Source organism: Gadus morhua, chromosome 9 (genome assembly GCF_902167405.1).
Source record: "Gadus morhua chromosome 9, gadMor3.0, whole genome shotgun sequence".
Classification (NCBI taxonomy): Eukaryota; Metazoa; Chordata; class Actinopteri; order Gadiformes; family Gadidae; genus Gadus; species Gadus morhua.
Genome location: NC_044056.1, coordinates 14039664 through 14059094, shown reverse-complemented (window position 1 = coordinate 14059094; position 19431 = coordinate 14039664). Strand labels below are relative to the sequence as shown.

At 44.2% G+C, this 19431-nt stretch overlaps 3 protein-coding genes across 9 annotated transcripts in view; 1 reads left to right on the top strand and 2 right to left on the bottom strand.

Moving 5' to 3' along the window:
* On the bottom strand, positions 1-9048 carry terb1 (telomere repeat binding bouquet formation protein 1). 4 transcript variants are annotated; one of them, XM_030365947.1, is made up of 18 exons: positions 8948-9042; positions 8632-8690; positions 8374-8484; positions 8094-8225; positions 7601-7732; positions 6476-6536; positions 6238-6359; positions 5820-5948; positions 5567-5719; positions 5322-5453; positions 4805-4930; positions 3947-4365; positions 3519-3865; positions 3324-3394; positions 2809-2919; positions 2449-2670; positions 1026-1102; positions 1-688 (listed from the first exon to the last, which is right to left on the bottom strand). In XM_030365947.1, the coding sequence occupies exons 2-18, from the start codon at positions 8654-8656 to the stop codon at positions 518-520; spliced, it is 2541 nt and encodes an 846-aa protein (XP_030221807.1). In that variant the 5' UTR covers positions 8657-8690; positions 8948-9042; the 3' UTR covers positions 1-517. The 4 variants fall into 4 exon arrangements, with proteins under 4 accessions (XP_030221807.1, XP_030221808.1, XP_030221811.1 ...); XM_030365948.1 differs by lacking the exon at positions 8948-9042 and adding an exon at positions 8847-8863; XM_030365951.1 differs by lacking the exon at positions 1026-1102 and having other exon boundaries at positions 8948-9047.
* Positions 9049-9494: 446 nt separating this feature from the next.
* On the top strand, positions 9495-12351 carry LOC115550625 (dynein light chain roadblock-type 2). Its single transcript, XM_030365835.1, has 4 exons — positions 9495-9636; positions 9907-9982; positions 10354-10521; positions 11215-12351. Exons 1-4 carry the CDS (start codon positions 9634-9636, stop codon positions 11253-11255), a joined length of 288 nt encoding a protein of 95 aa, XP_030221695.1. The 5' UTR covers positions 9495-9633; the 3' UTR covers positions 11256-12351.
* The window catches only part of LOC115550624 (genetic suppressor element 1), a 35733-nt gene continuing 28352 nt past the window's right edge, over positions 12051-19431 (bottom strand). For 3 of the 4 annotated variants that reach the window (XM_030365830.1, XM_030365833.1, XM_030365834.1), the window contains exons 7-16: positions 18897-19186; positions 18276-18591; positions 17501-18138; positions 16926-17038; positions 16251-16518; positions 15726-15839; positions 15137-15523; positions 14591-14902; positions 14334-14437; positions 12051-14195 (exon numbers count right to left, since the gene is read on the bottom strand). In XM_030365830.1, the coding sequence (XP_030221690.1) occupies positions 14055-14195; positions 14334-14437; positions 14591-14902; positions 15137-15523; positions 15726-15839; positions 16251-16518; positions 16926-17038; positions 17501-18138; positions 18276-18591; positions 18897-19186 (2683 nt within the window). In that variant the 3' untranslated portion in view covers positions 12051-14054. The remainder of the gene's footprint in view (positions 14196-14333; positions 14438-14590; positions 14903-15136; positions 15524-15725; positions 15840-16250; positions 16519-16925; positions 17039-17500; positions 18139-18275; positions 18592-18896; positions 19187-19431) is intronic. The other variant, XM_030365831.1, reaches the window with a different exon arrangement.

The window sequence follows — 19431 nt, the reverse complement described above, 5'->3', positions numbered from 1 at the left end:
TTTGTGGTTAATTTACTTTATTCTCAGAGAATGACCATAGGAGTACAGGACAAAAGTAAGCATTTGTTTCCATGACAAAATATAGTAGAAAGCCAATAGAAACCTTTAAAACAAAAGCAGAGCCATATGCTGAATTGAACATTACATTTTATTGAGAAATACTAACTAAGAAATTTCAAAAATCATCCAATAAAATGCATTGGTAAACAGAACTCAATAAATTATTATTTATATATGACTACATTGTACTCCACAATGAAACTATGAAGTTACAATACTAAATTCAAACATTTATAATATATAGCTTCCTTATTTATTTAACGTTATTTGCGATTAACATGGTTACAAACTCAGACGTTTAGTTTCAATAAATATCTGGGCACAAACAAAGAGAAAAATAACCAACAGATCTGAATAAAGTAGTGGTTTGGCGGACTTAAATAAATGAATCAAGTAAATGAATCATGAAGGTAGAATTAGGGTAGGATACCGTTTCCATTAGAAAGTAGTATTAGGGTTAGGTGGCTTTTACCATTAGCTGCCTGTACTTCTTAGCCAGGTTAACATTGGTGCGCCCAGGCTGGAAGGGGTATGACCACAAGATGGAGTTCCAGGAGAAACCAAACTTCTTGACCCCGTTCAGAAGATACGTCACCTCCTCCCTGCTGAAGTCATTTCTCCTCCTCTGCTGCAGAACGATTAAGGAGAACCAACAAAGTGAAAAGAAAGAACAGGTACATATAAAAGCTTCAGTCACCATATTTTGCACATTTAGAGCAGAAACTCTCCAACATCATCACCTCTAGATATCTAATTGATCACACATACGGTTATAGGCCAACGGTCACACACAGGATTTAACCTTCCTCAATTCAAATGTGGAGCTATAAGACTACTTACTTCCTCTAAATAACTGAAAAATAGTCAACAAACCTAACTGGGCAAATTTTTGGAGTGGTAATCAGGCATGCCTGGCATTTGGAAAATATAATTTTATAATAAAATAAATATTATAATTATCTTACAGTAGAACCAGCCTCTTGATCAGACTTAGTCTTTGGCTCTCCAATGTGAGCGGTTTCTTCGACGTCATGACCTCTTCCTGTATGTATATATATACAAAGATATTAATATATGTGTGACGGTACAGTATGTGCTGTAAATATGTGAAGGGTTTGTGTGCTTAACTCCAACAACTAACATTTCTGCATACCCCCCCCAACACACACAAACAGCTCAAGATGCCTGCCAAAAATATTCTTTAATAGATGCCAAGTAAACCAAAAATAACGGGTAGGGTAAAAAACAACAGATCTGAACAGGCTGAATATGTAAATGAGAATGTTGACTTCACAGTAGGGAGTTAAGACAAGGAATATGCAGATAATACTGACACACACTTTGCAAAGGAACACGTAGAAAGGACTGACTTAAATAGACAGGGAAACGCACAGGTGAACTCAATTACGTAATAACACAGGTGTACACAATTGCGGGAAACAAGTCTGGACAGGAACACACGAAACAACCCTGCGACGCTGTTGACACGGCGAGGAGAAGGGAGGGAGAGTAGAGACCACGATAGCCATGAGCGGAAGATGGCAACAGCAGAGAAATACAGTGGTACAGTATGCATGCATCTCTGTGAAAGAGTAATATTAAAATTCCCCCGGACACAAACAAACCGTATGTAGCTGGCTTGGCAATACGAATCAGAATAACCTCAGATAAGAGGCAAACAAGAGGATTGTTTACAAGAATGTGCTGCATTTATACAGAATCATAATTGCAGGTTTAAAAATGCCTTGGGAAGTATTTACATAATCAAAACTAGGCTGATCTATTGAAGATCTTTAAAGAAGAGATTAGCATAACATATTAATCTGAAGCGGTGTGTGCCTGAGGTGAGAACATGGCCTCTAGGGAGACACTGGATGGGACAGGTACAACCACAAGCACTCATCCCCCGGCTGATGCAAATTCCCAATAGATAAAAAAAGTATTTGCAGTTAGAATGAGTTGTACTTTAGAAATGCACATGGAATATGCTGAGTGTTCCCGTCGGAGCGCTACTTGAATCAGGTGTCAGCCTGATCCGTGAGAACCACCAGCAGGTGTAATGCGTTGCCCACAGAGCCCCCGGAGAACCTCACAGCAGGGGAGGATATTACGCTAGTTATAGTATTGCTGATGTTTTTATTAAAATGTCCACACCCAGTCCCTTTGGCAAGAGTCAAAAATAACTGGAATAATAATCTCTTCTGAGTCTCTTGCCTGATTTCTCTCATTCTCCAAGCCTCCGACCAAACACTGCTCAAACACTAACTAACCAACACAATGAAAGCTTATGACCCAGTTGCCTTTTTCTCTGCAGACTAAATCGATTTTGAGGTAAAAACATAGGTAGGTGTGTGTGTGGGTGTGTAAGCAGGGTGACTGCCTCCATACCTCTCCAACCTCCCCGGTGTCTCTGCTGCACTTCTCCTGAACACGAGTCCTGGTGTGCATTGGCCAACCCCCCATCGCCTCCTTGTGTCTCCTGTGTGTACCGTGCTCTGAACGCATCGCTGGCCTCCTCCAGCACTCTGTGCAGATCACAGATGTGGAGACAGGAGCTCTGGAGAGCCCAGAACGTTCTGCTGGTCACCGCATCAAATGGCAACACACAGCCTGAGACAAAAAGACACACAAACCAACAAGGTCAGGGAGCAATGACCCACGGCTCTCACTGTAAAGATATATATATTTTTATTTAGGATTGATCATCAGTGAATGATGTCATAAAACAAAGACAACATGATTTCCTACCTGAGCACCTCTCTCCTAACGGTGGTGCTACATGTATAGCTTCATTCTCTGGGAACCGGCTCAGCTGCCTGATCTCATTGTCCAGCAGCTCGCTACACAAAGACAATGCATCTGAGAGAGAGAGAGAGAGAGAGAGAGAGAGAAAGAGAAAGAGAAAGAGAAAGAGAGAGAGAGAGAGAGAGCCTTATCCTAGCTATCATGGGGAATGGGTTAACCTAGCAACTGTTAGTGCTTGGCACTTCTTTCTATGAATATCTAACTGCACCGACAGCGATATATTTTTTCTCTTTCTTCTGGCAAATGTACTTATTGGAAGTTGCTTTGGATAAAAGTGTCCGCAAAATGCTTTAAATGTAAATGTAAGAGAGAGAGAAAAAGAAAGAAGAGAGAAAGAGAGAAAGAAAAGGGGAAAGAGGAGAGAGAAAGAAAGAGAAAGGGGAGAGAGAAAGAGAAAGAGAAAGAGAGAAGTTGTTTTGTGTTGAATGCTTCTTTATGTTGCTGTGAGTGAGTCATACCGTCATCTGCAATCCATTTCCTTTGTTTGGCCATAGATTGCTTCATTGGTGGCGGGAGGTTAAGCACCTCACTGGAAGCAGGGAAAATAATAAAATCTCTCACTAGCCTTCTCAAATATTCACACAGCCATTTTCGAACACCTTACTACCATAAGGACTATAGAAGTGAATAATGACGCTTTACTCTTAACTGACCTGTCTGTATGTGGCTCTCTGGCACCATCTGGTGGTATGATGTCTGAGGTATATTTAACAGTTCCAGTCCCCTTGCACATTGAACACATTATCTCACGGCCAACAGCACCACTAAGAGCCCGTCCTGGAGCTGCAGGGTTGGAGCGGGCTGCAGAGAGAGAGCCGTTGCCTCTGTTGGCAGAGGCCTTGTGACTCTCTGGCTGGGAGTACTGTGTGTTGACATGGCCGACATGACTGTTGTTCTGGTGAAGGGCAACGACCTCCTCTGGCACTCTGTCACACTCAGCCAAGACTTTGGGTGGGTCTTCTTCCTTGTAGCTGTAGAAAATCCTCCTCCTTACCTGGCTCTGTTCAAAATTGAGGGGTTAGATGAGTGACCTCTGGCCCAGAGGTTTAATTCATACCTATTTCAGTGTTCAAATACTTACCACCTGCAACGGGTAGGAAGCTGCATGTCCCTCTCGAACACTTGTTTTCTGGTCCTCTTCTTCTTCATAGGCGTCCTCTGTGTGGTTTCTCTGTGGTAATGGCCGCCCTGTGGAGTCCCTCCAGCGGTACGGTTTGTCTCTTCCCTGCCACTCCCGCTCCCCTCCTCTGGGGGCATTCTGCTTGGCACAGGCCAGGGGGGTGAACTCCATGCGGATCTCCTCTTCTCCCAAACTCTCCTTCAACATTTCTTCAACCCCTTGTCTACGAGCTGTGTCTGTTGCCACTGCCGTCCCCCGCTGGCTCTTCTCCAGCCGATGGATTCTGTTCAGCAGCTCATTGGCTGAATCCCAGTAGGCGTCCATGTTGGTGAAGGTCCCGGCCTCCTCGCAGTCCGGGGCAGGTCCTCCCAAGGACATTGCTTTACATACACACACGGTTATTTCCATCAATATGCACTTTGAAACCAACGTTCCGCCCATGAAATAATTTGTCTCATGCCTTTCTGTTTAGTACAGTGTAGGAAGGCCTGAAACTGAGGGTTATCATCATCGTCAAAGAATTGGCAGAATATGTCAATCCACTTCAGTTAGTCTCTGAAATGGTCCAAATTTGAAAAGACTATAAATCATAATTAGACAAAATACCATCCCAAGTTACCATAACCCCATAGTGATGTCTCAATTGGCCTCGTTTCTCAGTTCAACAAATTTAACTTAGATATTAATTTAATAAATGCATTTCTGCAGCTTCAACCAGGAGATGTCTGGTATTCTTACTTAACTGTTACTTCTAAATCTAAACATTTCCCGAACAATCCAAACATCCTGATGATTAACATACAAAGGCTTGTGACTCACTGGCTTGTTTGCATGTTTGAAGAATGAAGGTAGTGGCCTTCCTGAGCTCCTCCGAGGGGGACTCAGTGAGTAGGGTGATGATGGCGGACAGGCCTCCACACTGCACCAACTGGTGCTGGTGTTCCTCTACGGATGGAGAAGGTCAAGAGGAATGCTAGCATCCAGGGCAACAAGGCAACATGTAGTCCGAGAAGGGATGGGTCTCTTTGGCCCACCGGACCCAGAGGTCAATGGTTAAAAAATATACATAATTTGCCACAATCTACCCTTATATCTGTAATTATTGTATTGACAATTGTATTGTCTAAAAAATATATCGAATCTATTTTTTTCTAAAATGGTTGTAGTACATTTTCAGTGTCCTATGATAAGTATAAGCAATTGAACAGCGTCATGCTGTGAGTGTGTGAGTGATTTGAGCATGAGAGTGGGACCTGCAGATCATCATTTCTAGTCCTGAAGTGCAGAAGGCTGCAGCTAAGGGATGAGATGAATGAGATGAATGAAGGCCTTGTACCTGAGGCCTCGGTGCAGTGGCCGAGGGTGAGCAGGACAGGGATCCTGTCCTTAGGCTCCAGGTGAGCACTGGAGAGCAGGGAGACGAGCTGGGGAACCAGGCCATACTGAGCCAGGGCTCTCACTGAAACAGCTTGGATGGTGATACGTACACATCATATTCACAGTTAGATAAGATATAGCTTGTTTTGTAAAAAAATGTAATTCACTATTGTATTGTGTTTTGGGATGCGAGACTTGAGTCACCATTGTCTGTGAAGCAGGAAGACAGGGTCTTGGTGATGATGACGGAGATCTGACAACACAACAGGCTCTTCTCTGCATCTGCAGCTAAGCGGACCAGTGTGCAAGTCAGAGTTTCCAGACAGCCAGAGGCAGAGAAACTCTCTTGAGTATATGCTAGAAAGACAGAGGGGTTAGTTTGCAGTTACTTGGTTTGTTTCCCCTCTCTGTGTCCTTTGCTGGTCAGGATCATGCTCCTCCGTCTGACACTACTCACAGTTATTGCCGACTGACATTGCTATAAAGAAGCATAGTGGCTGAAACATTTCCGGGCGAGGGAGTGTGATTTGCTGCAGCCAGGTCTTCATCAGGGGATAGGCTGCCACACAAATGCGCTGTGCATCCTCTGCACAACAACAACCAAACATGGTAAACAAGCTACAACAGCTGGTTAAGATAGCTATTGAGCAATATTATATTGTATAATTCAATATATAATATATTAATATTTTAAACATTCATAAGGTTAGGAAGGTACACAGCTAACTTTTTGTTCCCATATTTCCCATTATATTGTGGATCTTTTAAGAATGGCAAGAGGTATCACAATGTTTTACGCTTACATTGTAATAGCAATGTTACCTGTAATCAGATCATGTAATTTCTATTGACTACGAAGCCCAACATTTTTTTACCATTCTGAGGGTTGTTGACACAGCCACAGAGAGCGTTGGCCACCGATGTCCAAAGTTGGTACATTTGAGAGACGTTAAGCAGCATTGGGTTTTCATCAGACGTTGAAAACGGAAAACTAGTCCTGCAAGGTGATAGTTTATAAAGTTAAAAGATCTTGTATTATGTGGTGTATTCATTGAGTGTTGTATAATATGATGCTCGTCACGATATTGGAAACTTGGCACAAAGGAACAATACCTGAAGAGCTCCAAGAGAATATCCAGGCAGCCAGTGTTCTGTGCAAATGTTTGTCCTAATTCTGACAGCACAGAAGAAAACAGCTTTCATAACTCAATTCATAATCAATTTTTCCCCGTACAAATTGTATCAAATATTTCCGTTGTTGCCTTATCTCGGATCCAGCAGTCCTATTAAGGACTGCTGTGGTGCAACTGTGTTGCACCACTGTTGTGAAATGCGTCACCTCTATCAATCAATATAGTGACTTTTAATGATACAAAGACAAAGTACGGTAGGCCAACAATTTTTATGAAAAGTGAACCTTTCCCTAGTGTAAAACATAATTTAAATGATTGGGTGAATGGAAATGATGGATATTGGAATGGCTAATATGAATAACTTCATGCAATTATTACATCAATAACAAGAGCCGTTATTATCTGTTAAGAATGACCTAGTTAAAGCTATTATATTAAATATCTAATGGTCTTCTCTTTTCATCTATTCCCTTCGAAAAGAATCACGAGGGGGCAAATTTCACAACAGGGGTGCGTACTACGGCACAACACCTTTAAACAGAAACTGCATGGGGCAGAGTAAAGCCTTTTGTTGTTTAAAGAAATAACTTGTTTGCACGAATGGATGAAGCTTTCAGAAGGGAATGGATGAATATTTGAATAAGTGCATTTCCAAAGTGGCCAGCCTACATTGTGTTGATTTTATAACCATTACAGATATCTGCGAGTTTGTGTTAGATAATTATAAGGTTACAGATCCCCCACACCAGCGAAATGATTGGTTAAAAACAGATATGAATTGAAAGAAAGTGCAACATGCAGTTCACCTAGAATTGAGCTCTTCTTCAACACAAATGATCACAAGCCTAAACGGAGTTTTAAGGTCCAAGTTTTGTCTGTACATTCAATATATATATATATATTATATATATATATATATATATATATATATATATATATATATATATATATATATATATATATATATATATATATATATATACACACACATATGTATATAGGGACTTCACAATCTTTGGATAAATGTACACTGTCCCAGTAAAATGAGTAAATAAGTATGTAATTCAAAAGAATAGCTATATTCTTTATCTAGACGTGATCTTACTGTTGTTGGCTACCAGCACAGACAGCAGGTAGACAGACACCCGTCGCAGTGTAACCGGGCTATCTGGTATCTGAAGCAAGGTAGCAAGGTGGGAGAATGTGTCCTTTCTGCACAGATAGGTCTTGCAGTACACTATAAGGAGAAATGTACATCTTATTATCATTGTTGGTCAGGTGAATTCTTTCGCAGCGAGAGAACTAACAAAACAAAAGTATAAACTCTTAAATAAATTAACAACAAACATGTTTGTTAAATACAACGATATATAATTGTAGATAATATATATCATTATATAAAATGATCCATTGTTTTGCAGATGTTAGCTTAACAGAATAAACTTGAGTAAAACTAATAAGGTTAAATACCTTTCAAGTTTTCTCATTAGGTAAACTAGGTATTTATCAATTCTTTAAAGGGTGTTTGAATACTGTTTTAACACAATGATGTATTGTGCTACTCACATGCAACAACAGAATAGTTCAATACCACCCACCATTTGCCTCTGCTAGAGTTCCGAGCGTAAAAAGCACTGTCTCCTTGACATCTGGATGAACAAAACTTGACTTGGAAAGGCTGTAAACAAACGCTACACCTCCCATCTCTCTGAACAGGTCCACATTATCCTCTGAGGAGTAAATACATAAAACCTATTTGATTATTTATTATTGTGTTGATACAAAATCAGTCAAAATGCAGTAATACTTCGGAGATGGAATTCCTATTAAGTCAGTGTTAAGAAGATGTCTAAATGTTCCTGTCTATTTCAATCTGACCTCTGTTTTGACAAATGGAATAGATGGCAAGAAGAGCTTGTTTCTGGGATTCAGGGCATTTCATCTGAAACTTCAGAACCTCAATCAGCAAACTAAGATCCGTCTTTGTTGCTGAAAAATAAAATAGCCAGTTAGAAATACAACAACGTTCTTTTCACGCAGTCTTGAGTACACATGACGTACCCATACTACACCTGATTAGCATAATGAAGGCTAGCAAACAAAGCTTAATTGAAAGGTTCAATGTATACTACTTACTACTGTTCGTGTTTCTGATATCCATTTTCTTGTTTCACATAACCCTCTAAACATTAGACCTTGGAAGCCAAAATATTACTGTAGTTAATTCAGCACAACTGTATATTGCTTACACCGCAGCCCAATACATACATTTGAACTGACCAAAACTTATTATACAAATGTTGGGAGAATATTTGATATTAACGTAGCTAAACTATGAGATAAACCCTTACTGTTTCCAAATCGTTACATACATCTATTTTGTAGCTGGCACTAAACGGCCCCGATAACAGGTTACAACGAAACAACTGTTTAGTTATGAATGCTAACTTACTCGTGTCCGCGTCCGACTCACAGTAGTAAGCCAGTTTAGGCTAGTCGAGCGTGTGCATAAATTGCCAGGTTTACAAGGAGAAGCTCCTTCCAATTTAAAGTGAAAGGAAATTTTCAAAAAGATCTCATATATTATTTGCAAAACATTTAATTATTTTAAAAATATTTTTTATTAATAATGAGCTCCCTGATATTCATCTACCTAGCGGGAAACGTGCGTAACGATACGTAGTTCACTTTGCGTCTCACCTTCGCTTTGACTGTATCACGTTGATAGAAACACACTAATGTTCAGCCGTTTTGAAGCATAATAAACAGATAAAAAACAGTTGATTTCAATTACTTTCATTAAAAATATGCTCTTATTGAAATGTACAACCAATAACACGGAGTTGGCATTTGGAAACATTTCGTTATGCTTTTGGATTCTGGAATATTAATTATATTACTTCAATCCATACAATTTGTTGACCAAATTTGTTACTTTATTTTTCATCATCATGTTGCCATCATTTATTATTCACATAGCTTACTGATCATACCCCGTTTTTCTTCTAGTTGAGAAAAATACACAATGGCCCTTACTTCCGCTGACACCCTTCCGTTTCCAATAGCAACGGAGGGACGCTGCAGCAACTGGTGGACTGGACAACGACGGTCCAAAGCTACTAGGTAGCTCCTTCTAAAATGGTAAGATTTTTGGGACTGAAACTGTTTACCCAACACTATACATGTCATCAGGCAGGTCCTGTGTTTCTCTTTTTTGTCGTCTGGCTATACAAAGAAACAAATACTAGTTACATTCAATATAATTCTTGTTAGGCTAATTCATCCATCCCAGTGGGCCTCAAACTTCGGACTACCTTGTTGGGATTGTTTTAAAATTGATTATATATTGCTTAATTTGATGTGTTTAAAGGTATAATATGTGTTTATTTTTTCATTTCTTTCAACCTTCAGGCTGAAATTGAGGAGACTTTGAAGAGAATTGATACACACGAAGGTGTGATTGGCACAATAGTCATAAATGCAGAAGGTTAGTGTTTCCAAGTGTGTCATAAAAGCCTACATTATGAGTATCTTATTTTGCCGTAGGCCAACCATACTTTTTTTTAACTGTGGCTAATTTATTCATACATTAGACATTAGACTTATATTATTTTGCCTAAGGGAGGTAAAGTGTGTGTGTGTGTGTGTGTGTGTGTGTGTGTGTGCGTGTGTGCGTGTGTGCGTGTGTGTGTGTGTGTGTGTGTGTGTGTGTGTGTGTGTGTGTGTGTGTGTGTGTGTGTCGCTGCTTGCATGTGTGTCTGTATCTGTGTTGTCATGCAAATGTGGGTAGCTGTATGTAGCATTGAAAGACTTGTATGTGCACGTTTAGTTAAGCAATGGTTTGCTCGTTATTTTCAGGTATTCCAATCAGAACTACGTTAGATAACTCAACTGCGGTCCAGTATGCAGGGCTGTTGCGCCTGCTGACCATGCAGGCTAGGAGCAGTGTTCGGGACATTGACCCACAGAACGAACTCACATGTCTTCGTATTCGCTCAAAAAAACACGAAATTATGGTGGCGCCTGGTAAGCACATTCAACCATTTATTTCTGAAGCTATGTTTCGAGAAATTCTAATTCTATATATTTATTTTCTTGCATTTTCATAAACAACAAAGACACAGCACATGAAACAACAACAGTAGTGAGAACAACTACAGAATACACAACGATAACAAAGACAACATGGATGACCTATAGCGGTGGGGGGGGGGATGTAGGACAGTGCTCTGATTCACATGGGGTGCAGTTAGATCAACGGATAGACAGATAGATAGAAACTTGGATAGATAAACAGAAGAATCAGAATGGATGCTGCAGGTAGGAAGGTCGTAAGTTAATGGAAACATGTAGAATGGGAAAGCATAATGTGATCCCTGACCCTGAGCATTCATTATAAAGGGAAGTATCTGTGATCAAGAGAAGTCTAGGTAGGATTGTACAGTATCCTAGAACTTGCTTGAGTCCTGGTTTAGGTCCCTGAAGATTGATGTAGCCTTTCCCTGCTTAAGAGATGAGAAAGAAATCCTCCAGCCACCTGTCTTTGGAGTAGTAGGATGGTATCCTCACCTCCCAGTTCATTAAGATCACTCTTTGTTGTTCATCACTTTGAATGTTTTCAATGCGGGCCCCTTGCAGTTATGTTAACAATTATAAACAAACAAAAATAGAACAAGGTGTGGTTGGTTAACTTAATTTCTCCCACACACTTTTCCCCAGAGAACGAGTTTCTGCTGATTGTCATACAGAACATCCCGTGAGAGTCACGCTTCCCTCTGCCCCAGTCATCTACCCGGAGGATAAGAACAACAAACAGTTTAGTGTTTTAATGTCCACGTTTCTCACTACTTAGTGTGCTGCTCACTTAGTCGTTTTTGTGTGTCTTTGCTTGTTTTGCATTCCCTTGATTTGTTTTTGGAGACTGAATAAAAATGTAATTGGGAATACATTCAGCAGAAGTAGAGTTGTATTCACCAGGCAATTAAGTCCTCCAATAAAACCACACGACACCGTGAGGACTGAGCTTATAGGATCAGTTCTTTGCTTGTGGTAATAGAAGCCGCAGGGGGACAGTCTGAGCATAATAACACATTTCTAGTCAGATATGAGCTTTTTATTCACGCATCTGCTGCTGGCTAACATCTTTTGGTTGTTAATGTTCTATTTGTACATTAATGAATTCTGGAGTTCATGCAGAGGTCCTGGTTACACCTTGTGCTAGTCACATGGGTTAGCTTTCACATGAACCCGTCGCGGTTCATGTCCTACAGCAGTTGCTGATGAATAACTAACTGCAACATGACTATAAATGTAGAGATGTGCCAAAATAACTTGCGGTGCTTCTGATCCTCACCCTGACCGTAGCCACACCAACTACATTAAGACTTTATGCATGAAAGTAACAATCCTTTTCTTATCCTTATCTAATGTCGAAATCCAAACTTTGGTTGATCATTCCTCAAATGGGACGGTAAAGTTGGTTCTAAGCCAAGATTTGTATGCATCTAATTCATAATATTGTTTTTCTGATACACAGAAAAAATACAAGTTATTTATATTATTAGTATTTTATTGTAAATCACCATCAGAATATACAGTAATATTTGTTAATAAATAGTTCATTATAATTGTACAACTCAAATAATATATCACATAACAGTCGATTTAAACAAATGGCAACAAAAAGAATGAGTGTGATTTCATGACCTGTTGACGGACTAATTTCAACTGGACAGTGTCTGTCCAAGCCTCTGGTAACCTTCAATACAGATGCAGGTCCAAGATAAGAAAATATTTGTTTCCTATTTCAGACAATATGAGTATGCTATTTTTAATAAAAAAATGATTACAGTAGAATAACTGAAGTTGCGTCATTTATTAATATCCAAAAATAGATAGTGCATTCCAATGTTTGTCACACAAAGAACATACAAAGACAAAAAATATATATTAAATATGGTATCAGGTGATTTTGGTAAATTACACAATCTTAACAGCTTTTTACCTTTAAGGAAACCAAAGGTTAATTTGGCTTTTATATTTTCTGAGGAAAATGTTTTTCTCAAAAAGGCTTTGATAACTTATTTTTCCCAGACACAGGTAGCACTCCCTGTATACGCTCCCAGGAATGAATCCTAGGAAAATCCTACTTTCATCTTCCCCAACCAGCCCCCCCAATGTGTCAAAGCGTCTCGCTTAGAAGTTCACTGTAGAGTGAACTTAAAGTAACGTAAAAACAAACATCCACAGGCATGTACGAGTCTTACAAGGGGAGGGTGACATTGCCTTCTTAAAACAATGATAATTTAATCCTGATCACAGCCTGGGAAAGGTTCCCATAGTCAACCCTCAGAGCTACTCGCTCCTCAAAAGAAACCTGTTCGGGTATCTAAAAAGGTCAAACAAGATTTCATTGGGTCTAGAAGCAATCCTTATACAACGTGATCTTACAAATACCAATCTTTGGAATACAAAAGTGGGGGACCTTTGTAGTGTACCCCGACTCCGAGTGGGGTACCAGGGTAAGGGTTAGGTGCTGATGTCTCTCTCCCCATCAAGTATTAAGGCAGTACATATGCTAACAAATCATGACTCCTTGTGTTTGTGCTTCTGCTTTAGTCAGCCCAATTCTTATTCAATATTGACATGCATGTATTTAAATTGCAGCCTGACATTTTGTCTTTGATTCGAATAGAAATACCCAACCTAATGCCCATGAAAATACATAGGAGTACCTACACTAATATTCTTCCACTTCAACCGCTACCTATAGAAAACCAAAAATACATGAAATGAAATGTATCTACTCTCACTATCAGTTTTTTAACCTTTATACTTTTTTGCCATTGATAATGTATTAATTATTTCTAGATATTGTCTGTAGGATGATTCCTATTCCCTTGAGAACCCTACATGGAACACACAAGCAATAGAACCCTAACTAGAAAGCGCCAGCATTACAAATTGCTGCACCAGAGGGCTATAGTACCCTGTATATAACATGCCTCTGCTCTAAGAGAGCTAGGGGAACTATGCAGGCTTCTTGTTCCAACGCATCACATTTAAGGCCTGAGGTGTGCTTCAAACTGTTTGTATTCACCAAGGGACTAAAACAGACACCTTTCAGTAGTCTGGAGTGAAACGCGACTGCGTTATTAACAGCCAATGCTAAACAAACACAATATGAGCCGAGACTGTAAGTCCTTAAAGCCAACAAGGGGTACGGGCAGACATTGTAAGCATTATTCTAGCACAAGTTACAAAATAGCTACACAGTGTGGCTGAATTGCAGTAGCAGTAAGTTGGGTTCAAAACAGATCCAGGATGCACTGATCCTGACCATGGTCTCGCCAGGGGAACACGGCCACCATGGCAGACATGACGGGGAGGCATCCGGAACTAGGATCGGTCAGGTAGCAGCACGGAATTAAGCTATTAAGGTAGAAAAAACAACGATATGACAGCTTCAAGTGCTTTCAGAGATCTGAACCAGGACCTCCAATCGTATCCATTGAGAGGCTTGGTATCAGATGAGTGCGTTGGACCCCAGGGTTCAGGGGTCACCTTGGGGCCCCGTGACTGTGGACCTGCCCCCTGCCCCAGTGAATGCTGGGAAGTGTCAAGCATCTTCTGAAGTGCTCCAGCTGGGCCTGCAGCCGTTCCCGCTCCTCCCTCACCTTCTGCCGCTGTCCCACCAGCTCCTGATGAAGAGAATAATAAAACCTCTTTAATCAGACCCATTTTGATCCGACACAAACAGGGACCTCATTCACAAAGGAAGAAAGACAACACAAATAAGCCTCATAGCGGGCTGTTGGAACAGGGAAGGAAAGCCTTACCCCCATGGTGACAGACATCTGCTCTGCCGTCCTGGTGAGCGTGTGGTTCTGAGCCTCCAGCCGTTTGCATTGACCATGCAGGACCTGACGCTCTACGCTCCACTCTGAAAGGAAGAAACACGTCTAGTTTACTCTGGGGGATATTCTTCTTCCTGTGAGAGGGCATCCTATTGTGGAGGACGGCTAACATGTCAGAACCACTTGGTGAAAACATCCCCCACGTTGACAAGCAGTAACCTCCCGTGAGGTGAGCCCACCTTCAGTGTACTCCTGATAGGCTTCGAAGATGGCCTCTATTCCGCTCCACTTCCTGGGCGCGTCCGCCGCCTCCATCTCCCCCTCATCCTCCTCCTCGTCTTCTTCCTCCTGTCCAGACCCTCCCTGCTCCTCCTCTTCCCCCGACAGGCGTTCCTGTGTTCCGTGGGCTTCCCCGGCTCCCGGGCGCTTGGATTGATGGCCGTTGTGGTAGGCAGGTTGAGAAGGAGAGGAGTGGACCCTGGGTCTCTTCATGGCCGAGGACATGTTGAGAGGCAGCGAGGGGTTGGCCTTCATGTTGACCTCTGGGATGCCTGCAGGCAAACACACAAACATAGTTTCAACCACTCAGCCGATCAATAATGCATCGATCAAACCAAAACCTCTCACTTATCATTTCAACCATCGATCGGGGGAGTAGCAGGAAGGGGGAAGGATAAAGGGCACGGTATGGAGGAGTGAGGGGCGAATGCTCGGCACAAGCACAACATCGTCTTTGGAGCACAATTCTAATTCTCTGTTTGCACGCCCCCCCTGCAGTGCCTTACCATTGCCCTGCAGAGTGTGGTGTGTGGACTGCAGCACAGCATGGTGGAACTGCTGTGCAAAGGCCTCCGGGGTGAATTTCTCCCAGGGACGACTCCTCCCGTTCTGGAGGCCAGGGCCGGCCTCCTTGCGCGGGGCCGGTGAGGGGTGGCTGTTCTGAAAGCCCTGCGGCTGGAGCTGCTTCTTGCTCGACTGCAACGTGTTCTTATATGCAGCCTTCTCTCCGGCGTGCAGGAGTGCCAGCAGGGGCGGATGAGGTATTTGGGTGTCCGGGTAGGGCTTGAAGGGGTCTACGCAGTGCTTGCTGATGGGGTGGGAGGGGGGAGGGGAGGAGCCCGGGGATTCCTGTCCTTTGGATTGGCCTTGTAGACGGACTTCTGATGAGCCGCCTGAAGGAAGATCGGCACAGTTTGAAGTTTGAAGTACTGAGTAGAATACGTTGGTAAAACGTGTGTGTGTGTGCATCTGTGTCAGTGTGAGTGTTTGTGTGTGTGGTTGTGCGCAGGTCTGCTTTTTTTTAACATTCATTTGTGTGCATATGTTAATGAATTGAATTGTAGGTCGATTTGTGGGTGTATTTCTTCATCTCACCTCTAGGGGGAGTTGCAGGGCTGCTACAGGGGGGTAACGTATTGTATCTGAGGGTGTCCAGAGTCACGGTCTTCTGCTGAATGGCCCTCAGCAGCCCCTCCGTATGCTCCTTATCTACAGGCAGAAGGAGGCATCAGTATGAACGCATCACTCAAACAGACAGCTGAAGAACCGATTGAATCATTTAACAGGCCTCCATCAGAGGTGTAACAGTAGAAAGTGGGAGTGAAAACAGGTGTAGCTCATTAAGTTAATTATGGGTGCGTTGAAATGCCAGGGCCCATAATTAACATCAAGCGATAAACCTGTTCTCTACTATAAAAGCTCTTTGAAAAAGGCCCACAGGCTTTGCAATCTGTTTATCTTATCTAGTTAGAAATGTTTTAAGACCTATCCTGTGATTCAGTAGGAGTCTTTTGAGTCTATTATGACCTTTAAGAGTCTTTATCGTTGTCTCCTAAAGCGTCTGAACCAGACCCCCAGACTTCCATGCACAGCGAGAGCCTGCAGGGGGGGGGGGCTCACCTCTCCTCTGCTGCGGGGTGACGTGGGCCAGGCTGAACATCTGCAGGAAGCCCTTCTTCTCCTCCAGGGCGGGGCTGCTGTCCATCTGCGCGGCCGTGTAGGGGGTGGTGAGGGGCGAGGGGCAGCGCTTCTTCCTCCCCTGTGCGGCGGGCGGCGGCGACGGACTTCGCTCCTTCATCATCCTCCGCCACTTCCTCCTCTTCCTCTCCAGGATCTCGCTGCGGTGGCGCTGTGTGGTCAGGCCCAGGGCGCCCAGGAACTCCACTTTCTGAGTGGGAGGCGGTGGTCAGAGGGCACACTGTCAGTGGAGACCAGACTCAGAGGAAGCGCTTCTGACATCGCTAACCCATAATGGGTATTCTCCATAGTCAATACTTTGATACTTTTGTGTGTTTTGATAAAGAAGGAAATGCTTGGCTGCATTTAGTATTTTGTGTGTCTTATTTGTTATATTTACATCCTGAGCCACTGTTGGCCAAATAAAAGGAAAATTAAACATATACGATGATACTAAATGCATGCATATATGTTTTTTGCATCCAGTTTGAGTAGGAGCTGCTGGGTTGTGTAAGTGTTTGTGTGTGTGTGTGTGTGTGTGTGTGTGTGTGTGTGTGTGTGTGTGTTTGAGAGTGTGCGCGTGCGTGTGTATGCGTGTGTGTGTGTGTGTGTGTGTACCTCAGAAGAGGCATCCAGTTTGAGTGGGGGCTGCTGGGTGACCCTCTTGAGATGAGCTTTCACCTCCTCTTCATCACTCTCGTCGTACGACTCATCCACTTCATAGTAGAAACCTGCAGGACACAGAGCCGTGCATGTCATCTTACAGTCCTGATAGAGGCCTTACATTCCTAATAGAGGCCTTACAGTCCTGATGACGCTCAGGGGAGCACCCAAACAGATGGTCATCATTTGTTGACCACTTTAGAGTCCTATTCTTTTCTGCAAGGTTCAGCATGTCAACCCTCATCCTTTTTTTTCTCTATCCCCCTCACAGCTTTGCTCTAAATGAGCATGCTCTTTAAGTTCACTACTCGGGATGGTACAACACCTGAATTTGAAGTACAGTAGTTATTCCCGCTACGGGTAAAATCCAATGAGTTAGAATTGCTCCTCTCTGCCAGTAAACACTACGCTCCAGAAACTAAAAAAAAAACTTCCAATGTCAACGGAATGAAAACAATCAGATTCTACTTCTTTGCACCTCTGAGCGAAGATAAGCCCTTTGCATGCGTGGCTCGAGCGCCGGGGCTCACCTCCTTCCCGGGCCTCCTTCCTCCTCTTCTCCTCCAGGTCCAGCTTGCTGAGGAGCAGGCGGTGCTGCTGCAGGACCTCGTCGTACACCAGCGTGCTCCGGGGGGCGGCCGGCGCGCCCTGCCGCTCCCGGGGCCCCGGCCCCCCCGCCGCCGACAAGGTCTTGGGGGGCCCCTGGTGGAGGGCGCTGGGGAGGTGTTGGGGCTGGCGGTGGTGCTGGTGGTGCTGGTGGTGCTGGTGGGCCGGGTGATGGGAGGAGGCCCTGTGCTGCTCGCCGTTGCTCCAGAACCCCGGGTGTTCCTGTGCTCCACCTCGGCCTCCCCTGTCCGGGGCCTCGGCCCGGCTCCTCTCGCCGTCCTCCAGCCTCTCCGGGGTCCAGCCAGGGGCCCGGTCGGCCCGGGTCAGGCCTGGAGGCGGTCGGCCGGGGGGGCCGTGGGCGGCTTTGTGATGGCAGTCCATGGGGGTGTTGTTGACCAGTGAGGCGGGGTTCCAGAGAGCGGTGGGAGGGTGGGGCGGGCGAGGGGGGTGATGTGGGTGAGAGGGGTGAGCTGATAACGTTTTGGGGGAGATTAAGGGGGGTGGGGCCCCCAAGCGTGGGGCCGCCTCCCTGTTATTTGAATGATGTTGGACGGAGTTGGCTCTGTAGGGAAAAAAATAAAAATATCTGTAAAGATAAGTCACTGGGAGCCCTCGGATTCAATGTGATTGGAAATATGCTGTCAAGACATCGTGACGTTGTGTATCTCAACCCTCCTGCAGGGTTTTCGGCTCTCTCACCTGTGCATGTCTCGCCTGGGCTCCGCCCCTTTCCCAGGTAACCTAAGGCACAGCTCGGATGGCCCCTCCCTCTCCGGTCTCTCCTGCCTTCGTTGTCGTGACATCCAGCCCTCCTCACCGGCCCTGTGGGACATCATGGCAGCGGCTAGCTGTCCATGGAGCCCTGCAGCGGGAGCTGCCTGGTGCTTCCCCATGTGGGAGGGCACTAAGCTGGGCACCGGGTAGGGGACGGAGCCCAGGGATGACTGGAGGCCGTGCTGGTGGGACAGAGGCTTCTGTGTGGGGAGACTCGGGTGGTCCTGCTCCTTTACGATATCTGATTGAGGCGTTAGAACAGCAACGCATCAGTGGGGAGCACTGAAGCAGAGAGACAGAGATTGTGTGTGTGTGTGTGTGTGTGTGTGTGTGTGTGTGTGTGTGTGTGTGTGTGTGTGTGTGTGTTTGTGTATATGTGTGTGAGTAGTTGTGCGGTTGTTTATATGTGTGTGTGTGTGTGTGTGTGTGTGTGTGTGTGTGTGTGTGTGTGTGTGTGTGTGTGTGTGTGTGTGTGTGTGTGTGTGTGTGTGTGTGTGTGTTTGTGTCTGTGTCAGTGAGCTTGTGTGCGTGCGTGCATGTGTGTACCTGGTCGGCTGGGTGTCAGTCTCTCTCCAGGCGTGACTCTGCCCTCTGGTGGTGGTCTTCGGGCCTGCAGCTCTGCCAGATAGTGGCTCTCGACCGCTCTGGCCATCTGCTGCTGTCTCTCCCTCTGCCTCTCCCTCTGTCTCTCCTTCTGCCTCTCCAAATCCCTCTCTCTCTCCCTCTCCTTCTCCCCTTCCCTATCCCTCTCTCTCTCCCGCTCTCGCTCCCTCTCCTTCTCTCGCTCACGCTCCTGCTCTCGGTCTCGCTGGCGGAGCTCATTCTCCATCTGTAGCCTTTGGGCACACACATACACACGGATATACACATAGACACACACACACACACACACACACACACACACACACACACACACGCACACACACAGGGAGAAGGTGAGAGATGCAACACCCAACATGAGGCCGATACTAACCCACACACGGGTGACCACACACCAATACACACACACTCACACACACACACACACGCATACGCTCTTTAACACACACACACACACACACACACACACACACACACACAC

Bases quoted from the DNA above. Each gene is read 5' to 3' on its own strand.
- LOC115550625 (XM_030365835.1), top strand. The intron at 9,983-10,353 runs GTTAGTGTTTCC...CGTTATTTTCAG, and splicing joins AATAGTCATAAATGCAGAAG to GTATTCCAATCAGAACTACG. The intron at 10,522-11,214 runs GTAAGCACATTC...ACTTTTCCCCAG, and splicing joins CGAAATTATGGTGGCGCCTG to AGAACGAGTTTCTGCTGATT.
- terb1 (XM_030365947.1), bottom strand. From the start codon at position 8,656: ATGGATATCAGAAACACGAACAGTA. The intron at 5,720-5,819 runs GTGAGTAGTGTC...CTGTCTTTCTAG, and splicing joins AATGTCAGTCGGCAATAACT to CATATACTCAAGAGAGTTTC. The intron at 2,920-3,323 runs GTATGACTCACT...TCTCTCTCTCAG, and splicing joins GAAATGGATTGCAGATGACG to ATGCATTGTCTTTGTGTAGC.